Source organism: Desmodus rotundus, chromosome 11, assembly GCF_022682495.2.
Source record: "Desmodus rotundus isolate HL8 chromosome 11, HLdesRot8A.1, whole genome shotgun sequence".
In the NCBI taxonomy this organism is placed as follows: Eukaryota; Metazoa; Chordata; class Mammalia; order Chiroptera; family Phyllostomidae; genus Desmodus; species Desmodus rotundus.
The window spans coordinates 42,160,203-42,177,645 of NC_071397.1; the positions used below are offsets into that span (position 1 = coordinate 42,160,203).

Here is a 17,443-nt window from a genome sequence, read left to right on the forward strand (position 1 = left end):
ACTGAGAAAAATTAGTATATATGCCTTTCTAGTTTTTCATGACATGTTAAAAAAATTAAACCAATTTAGAGGCCTAATTCCTGAGGTTCCAACTTAAGCAATATGAATACAGATTATTCTTTAAAAAATGGAAGCATAAGGGTTTCTTTACTCATGACATAAAGGACACACCTTGTCTTAGCGATTCTGCGTGCAAATGATGCAGCACCAGCATTTTATAATTCTCAAGAGGAGAAAAATCAAGATACTAAAGTTCAAACAAAAAATTGCTACATAAATGCTATATCTCAAATTTCCTTCATCTCATTTTAAAATTAACATCATTAAAAGAGCCAAACCAGAGTGATATTATTCTTTTGGTATAACTTAGAATGTGGGGATCTATGTTTTTCTACAGATTTTACAAATGCTAGTCATATTATCAGTTAATCTGTGGTACTTACTTGTCCTTATCAAAACCTCTGTCCTTTTGCCTTGAAAAAGTAGAATCGGCTATAATTCCTAAATGCCAGAAGACGGCAATTCCCTTAGGCATCCTAAAATTCTCTCCTGAACAAGCTGATATTTTGTGTCATAAGAATTTTCTCGGATACAATTAAATGCCTAAAAAATCAGGAAATCACAATTTAGTAACATTACATATAGGAGCCTGTCAGACCAGAACTTGTTTAAATCATTTTATGGACAAATTAAAAATCAGATATTCACTAAGACCTGAAAATGCCCTCATCTTTACCCTAATTTTATTGCTTGTATTAGAAACACATTTTAGGGTGACCAGAAGACACTGATTTCCATAGTGGTTTATTAGGACTTCTCCCTCACCCAAGTTTTATTCAGCAGTGGTGATTTCAACCAGAAAAAAAGTACGCATTTGGCATCTGTACAAGGAGCCAAAATGGCAACAGTTAACAAAATGCCCTAGTGGTACATGTTTCCTGTATAAAACTTGCCACTGTTCTGAAATGACAAAAGCTTGTTTCCACTTATCAGTGTAAATTTTGATAATCCTAACCACAAACTAATCTCTGTACTAAACGACCTAAATGGAGTTTTGTTCTCAAGTGGCCAATTCTACCCCTACTGCTCCCGCTCCCTTTGAAGAAATCCTAGGGTCAGGAGCCAACGCCCCCACCCCCACCCAAAAGTGTATTTACAAGTACCCCACTCTGATAATTTGCCAGCTTAGCTTTATGAAACACATTTTAAACTGTTCACCTACCTAACCTCATTTGTAGTCATCTAAATTGCAACATTTTATTTAAATTGGTATTTGTTTACTCCCCTTTCCTTACTTGAAACCTCAATCTTGTTTCCAAACCTTCAGAGGAAGACAAAGAGAATGGAAGAACAGTGCATGGTGGGGGGGCATGGAAATTACCATTAATTTAATTAAGTCCACTAGCACGTGTATGGCCAGAGAATATTTTTATCATCGAATTAAATGAAGACCAACATTTATTCTACACATATTCCCACCATGTGCTTGCATTAGAGATCTTGGGGAATTTGTTTTTTTACCATTGGCTAGTTACTTTGAATGTATGGGTAATTAAAAGGAGAAAGAGCTCTAAAGATTCCAAGTGTCTATTTAAAAGCTGTTAAATGAAGAACAATAGAGGACACCCACAAAAATTCTTGGACTCCTGGAGATCCTAAGACATGCTACAAAAATAGGTCTTTATTCTTAGGAAAATATAGTCAGAGCTAGCTTCCTTATGCTATACATAAAATCTTAACATCAGAGGCAGTACAGATAGTACAGATAGTTTTTGAACTGATCTTCAAACAAGCACAAACTCACTACGTTGAAAAAAACAGGTAATTTGAGGTTTTTGGCAAAAGACAGTACTTCACACATCTATTCCAAATCAAAGAGCCTGCAGACAGTTTTCAGGGAGATGAAAGGAGTGAAATAAATATAAATTCTATGGATAAATAAATGTAAGAGACAATTTAAATAAGCTAAAGAACTATTACTTTTTAAATAAAATTATTAGTCAGTACAAGCTTTTGTTTCTCAATGCCAGACTTCTAAGTGTTTATCAGACTACTGTTAACATCATTAAAAACCTAATCTTGAACCAGAGCATTAGTTATAATACTGTTTTGCATTTGTAAAAAAGATTTGTTTTTTTCCAAACTAAATACTTCTGGTCCTGAAAAATATTTTAGGTATATCACTGAAGGCAGACTGTGGTACTAATACAACTTGTATCTTAAGTACTTTTTTAAAAAGTGACAGACCAAAAAGTCCATCTACTAACTTGCCCACAGTTAAAAATATCTTTGAACATTGGTTTATAATTAGCATTTTAAAAAAGTAGTGGCATGCCCTATTGAGTGGTATGATTACTGAGTAATACTATACATCATCCCCACAAGCATGTTCATTACGTATTGTTACTTAAGTTCATTCATTTTATACCCGCCACTTAATTCCTATGCTCAGATAAAAATTTTACATACATCACTGGCGAGAAAATGGTTATGGTGGGTATTCTTGAAGTTGTAGGAACCAGAGCAATTAATTTACTCTATCTCCCTCTCCTAGTATGAAATCCTTCTACTTTTTATTTCTCCCCTTAAAATAGACTACATGTCATACTCTTTAATAACAAGGTCTTTTGCTGTTTCTGATCAAGTGACTTTTTGACTTAGCAGTCAAAAAAGCTATCCTGAATGTGACAATTCTGCCAACCTAGTCTGATATTACGTTTTTTCAAATATCTTATATACAAGTGAATACCCCAAATCACCCCATCAATCCATTTCTTTCTTCCTATTTTGTCATGAGGAAAATGTTTTGTTAAATCAGACTTGCAGTAATCAGTGAATTTCTCATGATGTCAACTGCCATCATGAGTGTGCAACCGCTTTTTGTGCTCAATTCCTCCTTCATTTCTAACATGATTCAGTTGCAATGACTGAAAATCTTCCATAAAAAGAATATATTCAACACAATTTTCTCACAAAGCAACTTTCTGAAAACTGACTAAATTCATGATCACTTTTGTTTGCCAAGTAGTCTGCAGAAACAAAATCTTGTGTCTGTTTTGGTTAAGTAACTCAAGTTTTCCTTTTTAACAATCAGAATGCTTTAAGGATACATTTTTCACCCCAAGGAAGGGACTTGACTCTTGGATTTAAGACCCATTCCTTGACAATATATACAAAATTTCTTTAACTTGTCATCTGTCCATTCTTTGAAGCTGTCAAAGCCAAGAACCCATAAACAAATCACAAATAGCAATAACCTACATCAGTTAACATTCCCCTTTTCACATGTTGACATTTTTACTAAAGGTTAGTTATTTTTGCATTTCCATTTCTCATATCCCATGACATTCCATATAAATTGCATTATTGCTTTATAGGCCACACAACATTCAAAAGTATGTTTATATGCATTGCCTGTTTTCCTTGATTTCTGGTAAGAGATTGATGATTTTACTACAGAAATTTCAGTTTGAAAATACCAGTTTGTATTTCTTCTCAGAACTTAATTGTTCACATCACTAATCACTACATGCATATTTAGCTCTGATTATATTGCTCAAAAACTGCACCCATTATCAGAACAGTGCAAATGATATTTAGTTTTAAAATTATAATGGCTTGAATTCAGTTATTCAAATGAACACTGTCAAGTAATTTCACTTGAGTGTGTATATATTTCATCACCATTGTTTACATTACCCATCAATTGTTCACAATTTCTTTGTTTTCCCTCCAAAATCCCCAAATTAAGAATGCCAAATAAGTCTTAGAAACCCACAGCTTCATTATTTTAATGTTTTAAGAACACATTTGTGAACTCACAAAAATGTTCATCTTTCAACTTTGACAATGCAGTTCTTACTTAAGCCAAACAAACCCGTCCTAAAATCCCAACTAATAATTCTGAGAATTAACTTAAAACACCTTGACAGTGTCCCTTAAGAAGGGTATGACAGTAAAGTGCCAATAGGCATGGCAATGACCTCTTTGATGGGATCATTTTATTCCTTGAAACTGGGAAATGCCAGCACCAAGGATTACACTGAGATTCAATTTTACTGAAGGCTACATTGAGTTTACCCACTTTCCACAACCTATTATACTCATTATATGTCAAAATGAAATGTAAATGTTTTGTGTAGCCCTCAAACTTACACTAAGATTTCAGAGAGGTGTACTTTAAAAAAGCACAGGGTAATATATAAAATCAGTGGCAGAAAGTTTCATTAAGCACCAGGAACTAATTTTTGTCACCCCATACTCATTTTGTAGGTAAGTTTCAATAACCGGCAAGGCACATTTACATATTCCAATGAATACTTATTGACAAATTTTAAATTACACTCTATGTCCCAGCTATCCCAGTAACTGACATACAACATACTAAAATGGTTTATTAAGATAACATAAAAAAAAAAACCCAATTCATGTGAAACATACAGGCTATTGGCAACCACTATCCTAAAATTATGTAAGTACAAATAAACATACTGAAATGTGTGAAATTCTAAGTTTTTAAACCAGAATATTTCTATACTAACACACATTTATATTAATGACACATAAAAAAAATAAAAACTTTATTACAAAAATAAGTTACACTCGCCTCCAGCTTACAGTATAAAACAATTTTATTTGCAGGAATGCAAAATGATTGTTTGCCATGAGCATTTTGAACAAATGACATGTCTAATTTTCTTGTTAAATTTGCATTTACTGGGGAAACTGGTGTGTATAAAACCTTAAGTATAATAAGGTCTGATCATCATTGTGGTGCCTATTGGGTATGTGATATAACTGCAGTATCCCTTTGGGGAAGGGGAAAAGGGATTTCTTTATACCAAATCCTAATTAAACTATAATTTCACTTTTGACTTTTAAGCTATCAATTTTGGACTTGGCAAAAAAATTTGAGGGTGATTCAATAGAGGATGCTTCACCACTGAACACTCACTGTCATCAAGGTGCTTTAGAAAATTAAAAACATAGCACAAATGATTGTACTCTATTCTACAAGTTATCATGACCTGCATAAGAAATGGAAAGCTGACTCACATTTTTGCAGTGATCAGCAATAATAAATGCACTAATGAAACATACCTTTTACCTAAAAAGCTACACTACAGCAATATACTAATCTCTATGATTTATGAAAAAACTTCAAAATATCCAAATGTCAGGCTTCGCTGTACAACTGTCAGTTTTAGTCTGACTTTATTTTTATAAAGGGACACTGCAGTATTTTTAGTACAAGTTCGGATGCACTTTTTTTGAACATCTGATGTCTTACAAAAGTAACATCTTGCTAAACTATTATACATCCAAATAACTACAATATCTGAAGAAGCAAGGCTGCTTTTTCAGCCACAAAATACGACAAAAGCAAGGCCTGTTATGATGGTCATGAGGAAGTCTTATAAGCCTCTGAAACTAAAGGCAATTAAGAATGTTACATTTGGTATATTAAAATCTTACCCTCATATCATTTAACAAGCCTTGCTTTTATCTACAAAGATTTTCTATGTACAGTACAGACAGGGTATAGTTCAATCCTCTGCTACTGAGGTAGTTAACCAACCCTTTAAAAAAGGTTCTGAAAAGAACCACTATCTGGAATGCCTGACTAACCAGCTCTGATGATTACACCTGAAACTGCGTATCTGAACACAATTCAAAAGTGATTACTATAAAAAAGGTATAGACAATCATGATTAACCTTGGTGAGCAGAAATAAAATTAAAGGATACCAACAATGGTATTCGTCTATACCACTGCAATAAAATTTAAATGCACAAATTCAAGAGAATATTTCAGAAAACCACTGCTGGGATCCTTAATTTAAAAAAAAAACAGGGGAAAAATCTACTTAGAGCAGATTTTTTAAAGAGAAGAACTTTATTCTTTATTAAGATACCATGCTAGAAGTTATGAAGAATTTCTGTTGGAACACATTTGGAAAATAGAATAGCTTTAAGTTTAATAACTTGCACTGCAGAGAAAATTGTTAAAGAAATTCATATCAAAGTCCAAGTATTAGTTCAATGTCCTGTATCTGATTCCATGATCTTCACAGGAAGGTCTTCTGCAATAGAATATGCTCCTATACAGCCGAGATATTTAAGGTTGCTTGATTTCCTTACCATTACTTCACTGCAAGCTTCTGGTGTAATCCCACATAGCAAGTCAGTCTTCATTGTAACAGGTCAGGACCGGCCTCGACCCCTTTTCCCTGCTAGCCAGGTAACAAAAGGAATCAGTTAGATAAATCATTTTTTAAGTTTATAATGTGTACATACATAATGATAACGTTAAAAAATCAAATAGAAGCTTTAACGAAGTTATTTCTAATATAGTCTAACCAGAGTTTCCTTTAATAACTGTTAACTTCTTTTTGCTTGCTTTTCACTTGTTTTGAGCTGAGTTTTTCGGTTTGCGCTCTTGTGCCCTTTAGGGGGAGTACTGGATTGAGGTTTAAAAACCCTTTTGTTCACAACTGATTTCATTTAAAAAAAAAAAAAAAAACAAAAAACAGTTGAAGAATACCTAACAGAAGTTACACTTTAAGGCAGCGATTTTCAACTGGTGTGCCACAAGAATTTTTCAAATATGCAATACCTGACTATTCAGGGGCACTGACTTTTCCCTTTCATTGTCAAATAAAAAAATAGCAATAGCCAACACAACAACAGCTGTCCAGTGTGAATAATCAAAATTATATCTATTCTTTGTCAGATTGGCAAAATATGTATTTTTTGGTGTGTCGCAGAATTTTAGTAATTAGTTTGTGTGCCATGAGATGAGAAAGGTTGAAAATCACTGCCTTAAGGCATTGTTCCCATTAACTTTCAGGCAATGCCTGTTTTTGAGACATGAAATAATCATAGAATATGCAGAAAGCAAACATCTGATATGTGATTGACCTTGACATCTGAAATTCTGATTAACATTTTTTTTTTAAAGTATTTTCTTTCACATTATGTATTTTTTACATGTAGCCTGTCAGGTGTAAATCTTTAAATTTAGGGATGGAGATTCAGAAGTAGGGAATGGCTTTTCAATGTTTTCATTGTTGACAAAGTATACCCCCCCCCCAAATTCTAATATTTAGATGGTCATTATTGTCACATCAGTACCTCTAAACAGACCCTATGTTCAAAACAAGATAAATATGCAAATAATTGCAAAATCCAAACTAAAAGATCTTTAACACAAACCAATCTGTGAAGCAAATTTTATCTTTTAGACATGCATTAGCTTACCCGAAACTACAGGGCTTTCTTTCTTTTAATTAGGAAAGCATGATGATATGAACAGATTACCCAGACCTATTCCCAATGTTTTTACACTAGCATATTTTGCTGCTTTCTAGCCCCATGATGTGCAAAATACTCAAAGAGGGTAATATATTCAAACTGAGTTTTAGGTAAAGTTAGGATAGACCTTAGGCAACTCAAAGTGATTTGTCAGTGTGACTTGCGACCCTTTGAGACTACCTGCACTTGTCCTTGGTTTACAGTTTATCCACGATGATTCGAATCTCTAATATACTTACCAACTTAAACTTACTACATAATACTACTTATTTATTTTTTGATGGGAACATGAAGTGTTGTAAAATAGCACTTTAAACCAGAAGCAGAAAACTGCAATAAATCAGTGTTGTGTAATGTGCAGACATATTCCACACAGATTAACAAGGCACAAAACCCTTTAATTGGCCTTGACAAGCTATACAATTTGAACCAAATTTGCAGGAAATTTTGTGAAAAACGAATTGTAAACACAATTTTAGTAAGTATACATTTAAGTGTGAATTTTTTATTGAAATAAACAACAGCATAAAGAATACAAGTAGCCAAAAAGGTTTTGAAAAACCAAATTAGGTCAAAGTTCTAAATTAAAAATAGCAGTTGTGTTTCAATTTACCTTATTCTAGCAATTTAAGTTGGTAACATACAAATAGTTATTCTGATACAAGATATTAAAGACATACTCAGTTTTAATCAACTACCTCTCAAGAAACCAAATCTAAACACTACTGGAAACATTGTATACACTACAGCCAAATGGACTTGAGCCAAATTTTCTCAAGCACAAATGCAAACTCATTTTCTATTTTCAGTATCTAAAGAATACCTTTATTGAAAAAAAAATTTAAATAAAAATAAAATCAGTTCGCCAGAAGCAGTTAGAAGTGTGGCTTTGTTCATGTCCAAGCGGATTGTTAAAATATATACATAAAGGGAAATCTTGCCAGATGTCACAAATTATAGCGGCACCCATTCAGATTTAGGGCCAGTTTCTGATCAACCTATCAGTCTCCAATTTTACAGAGGCCTACTGTTTCTACTTCCACTGTTGCCCAAAAGTATCCTGATAAAACTCCTGATTTTCAGATTTATAACCATAGTTACCAGAATGATCACCACCTTGGAGCGGTTGCTGAGCAATGGGTTGGGAACCCCAGTTCTGATTATTGGTCTGGCGCCGCTTGGAATCTGGCTGGTTGTACCCATCAGCTTTGCGCTTTCCTCCTACATTTCCACCGCGGCCACCCCTCGCACCACGTACCCCGCGGCCTCTTTGCTGTTGGGCACCTCCTCTCGCACCACGAACGCCTCTTGCTGATCCAGGACCTCCTCTCTGTGAATAACCGGCTCTACCACGGGGTGGAGCAGCCCCACGACCTCTGGATGGAGCAGCACCCCTTGCTCCTCTACCACCCCTTCCTCTAGCTCCAACTTGAAAATCTTCGTAACCATAGTATGGATCTTCATATCCACCACGATAGTTATGGTAATCATAGCCATAATAATCATAATAATCTTCATATCCATAATAATCTGGAGGATATCCATAACCACCTCTACCTCCACGCCCTCGACCTCTTGTTGGAGGTGGCATATGAGGTGGACCATAATAGTAGTAATCATCATACCTATTAAAAAAAGAGAAAGATTAGAGTTTAAGTAAAATAGTAAGGGAGTCAATAAGTAGGCACTTAACCATTTATAATAACCTAAAAAGGGTTTGTTCCATGTCATTCACGTAATTTTAAAACATAATTATTTGCACTGGGTTAATGGCCATACTGATGATCAGAGGACCAGGATTACAACATACCAACAGACATCCCAAAATTATCACAAGTCACTATAAACCTTATTATTCATGAATCACAGTATCAAACACAAAATCTATCACAGAATTTTTATAAATTGTTATGCTGTTAAATGTCACTATGAATTACATTTCCTCTAATATTCCATTCCTATATATCCAAAGATTATCGTATGATCAAAATAAGGCAAGCAATTAGCAAAATATTGTTAGCAAAGTTTACTACATTAAGGTGGCATAAAGACTTCACAAATTTCTCTATTTCTACAAGAAATCATGCCATTAAGTAGAATATTAAAGGCAAGATATGCTACTTTCCCAAACCTAACTATAGTGCTATAGAACAAAAGGGGCAACATACAACACAATATACATAACAAGAATTGATGGGGAACACTTCCCAAAGAACTCTATATTGTTCTCTAAGTGGTATCTTCACTGTGAACATAAAACACAAAAAATTTTGAATTTCAGCACTAACAAGTATCCTTTTATTAAACTAAAAATCCGATTTAAAATAGGTTCTGATGCCCTTTCAAAAAAAAAAAAATCTTTGTAACTAGATTTAAGTTATCACTATTGCTTAATATTGATTCCAAACCATATGCAGCTATTGCGGGGAAAAAAACAAAAGGTAAAGAAAACTAAATCTGTAAATTTCAGTTTCAAAAAGTTATGGAAGAGAAAATATAAAAATCATCATATGCTTTAGGTACTGTCTAAAAGGACCAAATACCCTTAACATTCCAATTCATGTTCTCTAGTAGTACAGCACAATTTTAATAGTTCCTTATCCCTCAGAAAGCATTTACCTTTTTATTTGAACCCATGAGAATCTCAAAAAGTACATAAAAATACTTCCTATGAGAATAATTTACTCTTGATTATGTTTATTCCACATGTATTTTATACTCAATTTCATAAAGACCCTGTTCCAACTGACCCCCAAAAATCCTACTCTCGTTCATTTTTTTGTGCTGTGCTGGTTGTCTAAATAATTGGCAGATTATCTTTTTCTCTCTCACAAACTCTTTAATATTATTGTTACATACATCAGATACATTAAGTTCAAGGTCATAACTAGCTGTGCAGTTGCAGAGTGTTTAATTTTTTTTTTGCCTTTCAGCATGTACTACTAATGAATGTATCTCTCGGATACATGCCACTTATGCTGTAATATTTTTGACCACAACCTCCTTAGGGTAAATAATACAATGACAACAGCATATAGTAACGCAGTAATTCGGAATTGGGGATAATTTTGCCTCCCAGGGAACATTTTGGTAAAGTCTAGAGACATTTTTAGCTGTCATAACGTGGGGGAGGTGCTACTGAAATCGAGTGGGAAGAGGCCAGGGACACACAAACATCCTATAACGCACAAGACAGCCCTCATAACCAAAATTTAGCATACATAAAATGTCAGTAACTGTAGAAGAGAATAAGAAACCCTGATATAGTGGATAGAGTGAAAATCCTGGGGCCAGACTGCCTTGGTTCAAATCCAATTCCACTACTTTACTAGCTGTGTGGACTGACCTCAGGCAAGTTTACCCCTGGTTCCTGTTTCCTCATCTCAAATTGGGTAATAGAGGACTCAACTCAAAGGAACACAATGAGGAGTAAATAGAAATGTAGTTCAATTAAAAAAAAAAAAGAAGAAAGAAAGAAGTATCAGTGAATCACTGCAGCAAGTTAAAGTGTAAGTATCCCATGCAACCAATACTTTTTGACCTGTTCTCCTTTTCAATTAACAGACATACTGACATTCCCCATCTTTTATTTAGTATCATCCTCCATCTATCAAGTCATAACTGTAACTGCTGTAATCATGTATTATATAATCCCCTACACTTACAGTCTGCCACTACTCCAATAAACTGTAATATGTTAACTGTCTTCTGAAGGAGAAGAGCATTGTCACTGCATAGAGTATACTCAGGGGTTTGATATATACAGCACTAGCTTCCCCTTCAAAATCTAGTTCTTTGTAGTCTTTCTTTCTTTTATACTACCCAAGTATAAAGAACACTTTTCTTTAGTCACAGAAGCATAAAGGATCACTCAGATAACGATAGTGTAAGGCATCTTACATAATTTAATCTGAATCCCTTTCAAACTAAAGACTACGGCTCAGAATTTACCAATCTGCGTAACTACACAACCAACTGCAGAAACTAGAACTTAATTACTTCCTTAATTATGAAACAGATATAAGTAGAAGCTTCCCACCTCCTCTTTTACATCCCATAGGGCAGTCGACAGAACACTGACCTGATATAATTAAGTACAGTGATTACTGTTCTTACTTCTAATAGCAATTACTCCCTTTCCTCCTTAGAAATCAATTGCCAATCAATATTTTAAAATAGCAGACTCCTTTCTCACCTAGCTGAGTTACCTTCATTGTCTTAAGGAGCAGATATTCCTTTATAAGTATGCTAAAAAGATCCAATTATTACAAATTACAGTTTTCTTTTACCTCAATAACTGTTGTTTGCTTATTTAACCACACTCATTTCATTTTTCAAAACCCATGCATAGTATATGAAATCTTTGGGGTGGCAACAGGCACTATGAGCCTCTTCGTGGTACAAAGGAAGTGAAGTTTATCATAACTGAAGATTTAATATTGCATACCTCTGAGAAAAGACTCTCCACCCTTTAACAAAATGTATTATTAAGACTTTTGGTCAGCTAATACTTAAAAACAAATATTCAGGAGCACATGCTGTAAAATAAAGTAGGAAAGAACCTGGAATGATTTCCATTTATTATATAAATTCCAATTATTTAGAATTATGATTATTTTCACATTATGGTAACAGAAAGAGCTCAATAAACATTTCTTGAGATTCTTGGCATTTCTCTGTGCCTCCAAGCTTTCAAGTCTTCTTTAAAAGGTAAAGATATGTTATGGATTTGTTTATCAGGTTTTGAGCAACATTTCTTATTTACCAGTTAATCTATCAACATTGCAATTTATATAACTTTCACTTACATTTGATTCTTTGCTGCTTGCCTCTGAGCTTTTCTTTCTTTCCTTTTCTGATCTGGTGGCTTAGCAAAAACAATTTCAATATTTTCTCCCTCCAAGTCCTTGCCATTCATTTCTTCCATAGCCTTAAAAAATTAGATACTGATCAATATAAGGGGAATTTAAATCAATTATGATTGAAGTTTTAAAAACATCATTTACCATCAATGTTGGAAAAATGAGATAAAACAGGTTAGATTTTTTTTTTAAAGATCCAGCTCTTCAACTAATTATGTTTTTGATTTAGTCAGGTATATAATTTCCTAAGGCCAATAAAGTTTAGTATGTATGAGTAAGAGTATGAGCTGATTACCTGACCTGAGTTTCCTTCAACTTTTTTATAAACATTCTGATTCTAGGATGACTAAAAATAATTAGCCCACTTTAGTCTTCACTGGTGTGGCTCAGTTGGTTACAACTGGGTGTCGTCCTGCAAAGCCAAAGGTCACCAGTTCAATTGAGTCAGGGCACACACCTAGGTTTCAGGTCTGGTCCCCGGTTAGGGGCATATGAGAGGCAAAGGATCGGTCTCTCCCTCGCTTTCTCCCTCTCTTCCCCTCTTTCTAAAAATAAATAAAAGTCTTTTAAAAAATTAGTAATGACTCCACTTTTGATGCCTATTAATTCCCTCAGTTATTTACCTTAACAGCTCCGTCTCGTTCATCAAAATGAATGAAAGCATAATCTTTTAGTTTCTTCACTCGTTCCAGTTTCCCAAACTGACTAAATGCCTTTTCTAAAATCTCTTCTGTTACAGTATTGGCAAGGTTGCGTACAAACAGCACTTTTACCTGAAATTTAAGAAAAAACAGAAACTGTGTATTTCCAAAGGTTTCAATTTTCAAACCTCCACCACCCCATCCTGCAAAGTTAACTTTAGTCACAACCCACTAGAAAAAAAAATAAGACTGTTTTCAACTCATTTGGGTAAATACCAGGGAACGTTGACAGTTGGATCTAATGAGCAAAAAACCTGAACAGGTATCTCAACAAAAAAGACAGACAGATGACAAGTAGGCAAATGAGATGCTCAACATCATATTATTAGGAAATCATGATTTAAACAGTGAGATACCACTACATACCTATTAGAATGGTCAAAATCCAAAACATTAACATCACCAAATGCTGCTGAGGATATGGAGCAACAGGAACATTGCTGGTGGGAATGCAAGATGGTATAGACAATTTGGAGAGCAGCTACTAACAAAACTAGCCATGTTATACTCCTTGTTATTTACACAAGAGCTGAAAAGATGTCCACACAAAAATGTGCATGTGTATGTGTACAGCAGCTTTACTCGTACTTGCCAAAACTTGGAAACAACCAGGATATCCTTTTGTAGGTGAATGGATAAACTGTCGTATATCCAGACAATGGAATTATTATTTAGTGTTAAAAGAAATGAGCTATCAAGCCATGAAAAGACATGAAAGAAACAAATGCATGTAACTGAAAGATAAGCTTAAAAAGCTACATACTTCATGATTCTAACTATCCAACTATGTGACATTTGGGAAAATGCAAAACTATGGACAGTAAAAACATCAATAATTGCCAGGGGTTAGAAGAGAGGGAAAGATAAATAGGCAAATCAAGCAGGTTCTTAAGGAAGTAAAATTCTTCTGTATCATACTATAATGGTAAATACATGTCACAAATTGGTCAAACCCAGAGAATATACACCATCAAGAGTGAATCCCAATGTAAACTACAGATTTTCAGTTATAATGTGTCAGTACAGGTTCACTGATTGTAACAAATGTATAAATCTGATGTAAATGCTGACAGTGGGGGGAGGCTGCTCACAAGTGTGGGCAGGGAATATATGGTAACTCTGTACTTTCTGCTCAAAAAAGACCACATGGCTAACAGTTACTAAATAATTATTTTGCAACTAAAACAGAGATGGTTATTTACTAACAATGTAAATACCACCCCCTCTGATATAGGTATTGAACATTTAACAGTTAACACAGGTGGTCAAAACTAATTAGGACTTGCTTTTAAAATCTCAGCTAAGGGGGGAGAGAGAGTTCAAAATATTAAGATAGATTCTTTCAATCCTGAAAGCTCCTCAAAGTACAATTATGAAATGTGATCTTTTTGACTAAGGAACATTACCACTTGGTCCTAGAATACTTAAAAAACATCCAAATTTCTTATCTAAAGTGTTAACCCAATGAGAGTTTAAAAGGCCAGAGAAAAAAAGAATCCAAGTAGCTGTTCTCAAGACCACTTATCCTGCCCTGGCTGGCGTGGCTCAGTGGATTGAGCACTGGCCCACAAACCATAAGGTCACCAGTTTTGTACCCTATCATGGCACATGCCTGGGTTGCAGGCCAGGTCCCCACTGGGGGCTTGCACAAAAGAAGCAAGTGTTTCATTCATGTTTCTCTCAGTCATCATTGTTTCCTCTCCCTCTCTTCCTCCCTTACTTCCCCCTCTCTAAAAATAAATTTAAAAAAATTATCCTTTAAAAAAGTTACCATGTAGACACTGGCATTTCACTCATCTTTTTTAAAAAAATATACTTATTGATTATGCTATTACAGCTATCCCATTTCCGCTCCCACACTCCACTCCATCCTACCCACCCCCTCCCTCTCACATTCCCCCCCTATAGTTCATGTCCATGGGTCATACTTCTAAGTTATTTGACTTCTACATTTCCTACACTATTCTTACCCTCCCCGTCTATTTTCCACCTATCATCTATGCTACTTATTCTCTGTACCTTCCCCCCCTCTCCCCCTCCCACTCCCCTATTGACAACCCTCCATGTGATCTCCATCTCTATGGTTCTGTTCCTGTTCTAGTTGTTTGCTTAGTTTGCTCTTATTTTTGTTTTAGGTGTGGTCGTTAATAACTGTGAGTTTGCTGTCACTTTTACTGTTCTTATTTTTTATCTTCTTTTTCTTAGGTAAATCCCTTTAACATTTCCTATAATAAGGGCTTGGTGATGATGACCTTCTTTAACTTGACCTTATCTGAGAAGCACTTTATCTGCCCTTCCATTCTAAAGGATAGCTTTGCTGGATAGAGTAATCTTGGATGTAGGTCCTTGCCTTTCATGACTTGGAATACTTCCTGCCAGCCCCTTCTTGCCTGGAAGGTCTCTTTGGAGAAATCAGCTGACAGTCTTATGGGAACTCCTTTGTAGGTAACTGTGTCCTTTTCTCTTGCTGCTTCTAAGACTCTCTCCTTCTGTTTCATCTTGGGTAATGTAATGATGATGTGCCTTGGTGTGTTCCTCCTTGGGTCCAGCTTCTTTGGGACTCTCTGAGCTTCCTGGACTTCCTGGAAGTCTATTTCCTTTGCCAGATTAGGGAAGTTCTCCTTCATTATTTGTTCAAATAAGTTTTCAATTTTTTGTTCTTCCTCTTCTCCTTCTGGCACCCCTATAATTCGGATGTTGGAACGTTTCAAGATGTCCTGGAGGTTCCTAAGCTTCTCCTCATTTTTCCGAGTTACTGTTTCTTCATTCTTTTCTGGTTGGAGGTTTCTTTCTTCCTTCTGGTCCACACCGTTGATTTGAGTTCCAGTTTCCTTCCCATCACTATTGGTTCCCTGTACATTTTCCTTTGTTTCTCTTAGCATAGCCTTCATTTTTTCATCTGGTTTTCGAACAGATTCAACCAATTCTGTGAGCGTCTTGATAACCAGTGTTTTGAACTGTGCATCCGATAGGCTGGCTATCTCTTCCTCGCTTAGTTGTATTTTTTCTGGAGCTTCGAAGTGTTCTGTCATTTGGGCCTTTTTTTTTTTTTGGTCTTGGTGCATCTGTTACTTTAAGGGGCGGAGCCTTAGGTGTTCACAGGGGCGGGGTAACGCTGGTTGCTGTGCTGTGATGCTGTACATGGGGGAGGGGCGGAGAGGGAGCAATGTTGCCTGCTCCCCTCTCCATCGGATTTGACTTTCACTCCACTACCCACAATCAAATTGGGCCCCTCTGGTGCTGGTTCCCAAGTGGGTGGGCTTGTGCACGCCCTAGGCCCCTGTGGGTCTCTCCAATGACCTCTCCTGTGAGGCTGGGAGTCTCTCCTGCTGCCGCCCCAACCCCCACAGGCACTTTCAATCAGAGGTTTGAGGCTTTATTTCCCCACACTGGAGCCCTGGGTTGCGTGTCTGCTTTGCTCCCTGCCCTTTGTCCGGTTTATCTGCACGAATGTGGGGCCACAGGGTCTGCTAGCGGTCAGACTACCTGCCCTGTTGGTCCCACACTCCAGGGTCCTGCCAAGGCAACGCAAGTCCTCTCCACCCCGGCTGTCCATCTCCACCCCTCCTACCGGTCTGGATGAATGTTTATTTTTTATTTCCTTGGTGTCGGACTTCCTTGCCATTCGATTTTCTGTCAGTTCTGGTTGTGCGAAGAGGCGCAGTGTGTCTACCTATGCCGCCATCTTGGTTCTCTCCTCTCACTCATCTCTTGATTTAAGTGAAAGTAATTTTACTTGCTAGCCTATAACCATTAAGGGAGATTCTTAAAGGACAAAGGGTAAAATAACTGCAAACTGCATTACTGAGTAAAGGTACTGACTCTCATAGAATGTCTCAACTAACTGCTGAAGCAGGATAACTAATAATAGATAAACCTTTTAACTGCAGCAGCTCTGCTGAGGCTAGTACATTCACTATTTTTAGGAGTAGGACTTTTAACACAAAAATCATGTAAGGTAATAGCGCCATTCTCAAAAACTCAAAAGAAATTGCTCTAGGAATCCACACAAAAATGGAAGTAGATCATTTCCACAGCATGTAGGCTAACTACTTTATCATGAGTGTGATAGCTATGCCATTATGGCCAAGTGTCCTTGAATAAATTCTATAATCACTTTTCATGCTCTATTGTGTGTTCCATGGTATCATTTCTGGCATTGTGGCCTTAATAAAGAACACTTTCCCCTTTCAAAAACATTGTTTAAAAAAAGTACACAATCGTTTTATAAGTTTTCTGCCCACCACCCCCAAAAACCTTCCCCTTCCCCTATCAACCCCTTAAAAAATTTTTTTAAAACTTGACTGCCATTACCTTTGCCATAACCTCAGGATCAGGATCTTCTATAGGATCAGCCCATTCAACAGTTCCAACATTTCCCCAGACCTTGACTTTACCACTCATTAACCTACGCCTTGCCTGAGCAGCTGTTTTATGATCTTCATATTCAAGAAAGCAAAAACCTCTGTTTTTTTTCTTGTCATCTGGTTGGTGGTATAAAATGACGTCTGTAAGACCCTCTGAAAATAAGCAACCATTCCAGAAAAATTAGATAAAATAACAAGCA

At 35.9% G+C, this 17,443-nt stretch overlaps 1 protein-coding gene across 7 annotated transcripts in view; it reads right to left on the reverse strand.

The window, feature by feature from the left end:
- Positions 1 to 1,653: 1,653 nt before the first annotated feature.
- Positions 1,654 to 17,443, reverse strand: part of SYNCRIP (synaptotagmin binding cytoplasmic RNA interacting protein) — a 33,447-nt gene continuing 17,657 nt past the window's right edge. For 2 of the 7 annotated variants that reach the window (XM_024576562.4, XM_024576564.3), the window contains 5 exons: positions 17,191 to 17,396; positions 12,799 to 12,948; positions 12,122 to 12,243; positions 8,572 to 8,938; positions 1,654 to 6,232 (listed from right to left, as the gene is read on the reverse strand). In XM_024576562.4, coding sequence (XP_024432330.2) covers positions 6,191 to 6,232; positions 8,572 to 8,938; positions 12,122 to 12,243; positions 12,799 to 12,948; positions 17,191 to 17,396 — 887 coding nt within the window. In that variant the 3' untranslated portion in view covers positions 1,654 to 6,190. Of the gene's footprint in view, positions 8,939 to 12,121; positions 12,244 to 12,798; positions 12,949 to 17,190; positions 17,397 to 17,443 lie in introns of all 7 variants that reach the window. The other 5 variants (XM_024576560.4, XM_024576565.4, XM_024576563.4 and 2 more) reach the window with 4 other exon arrangements.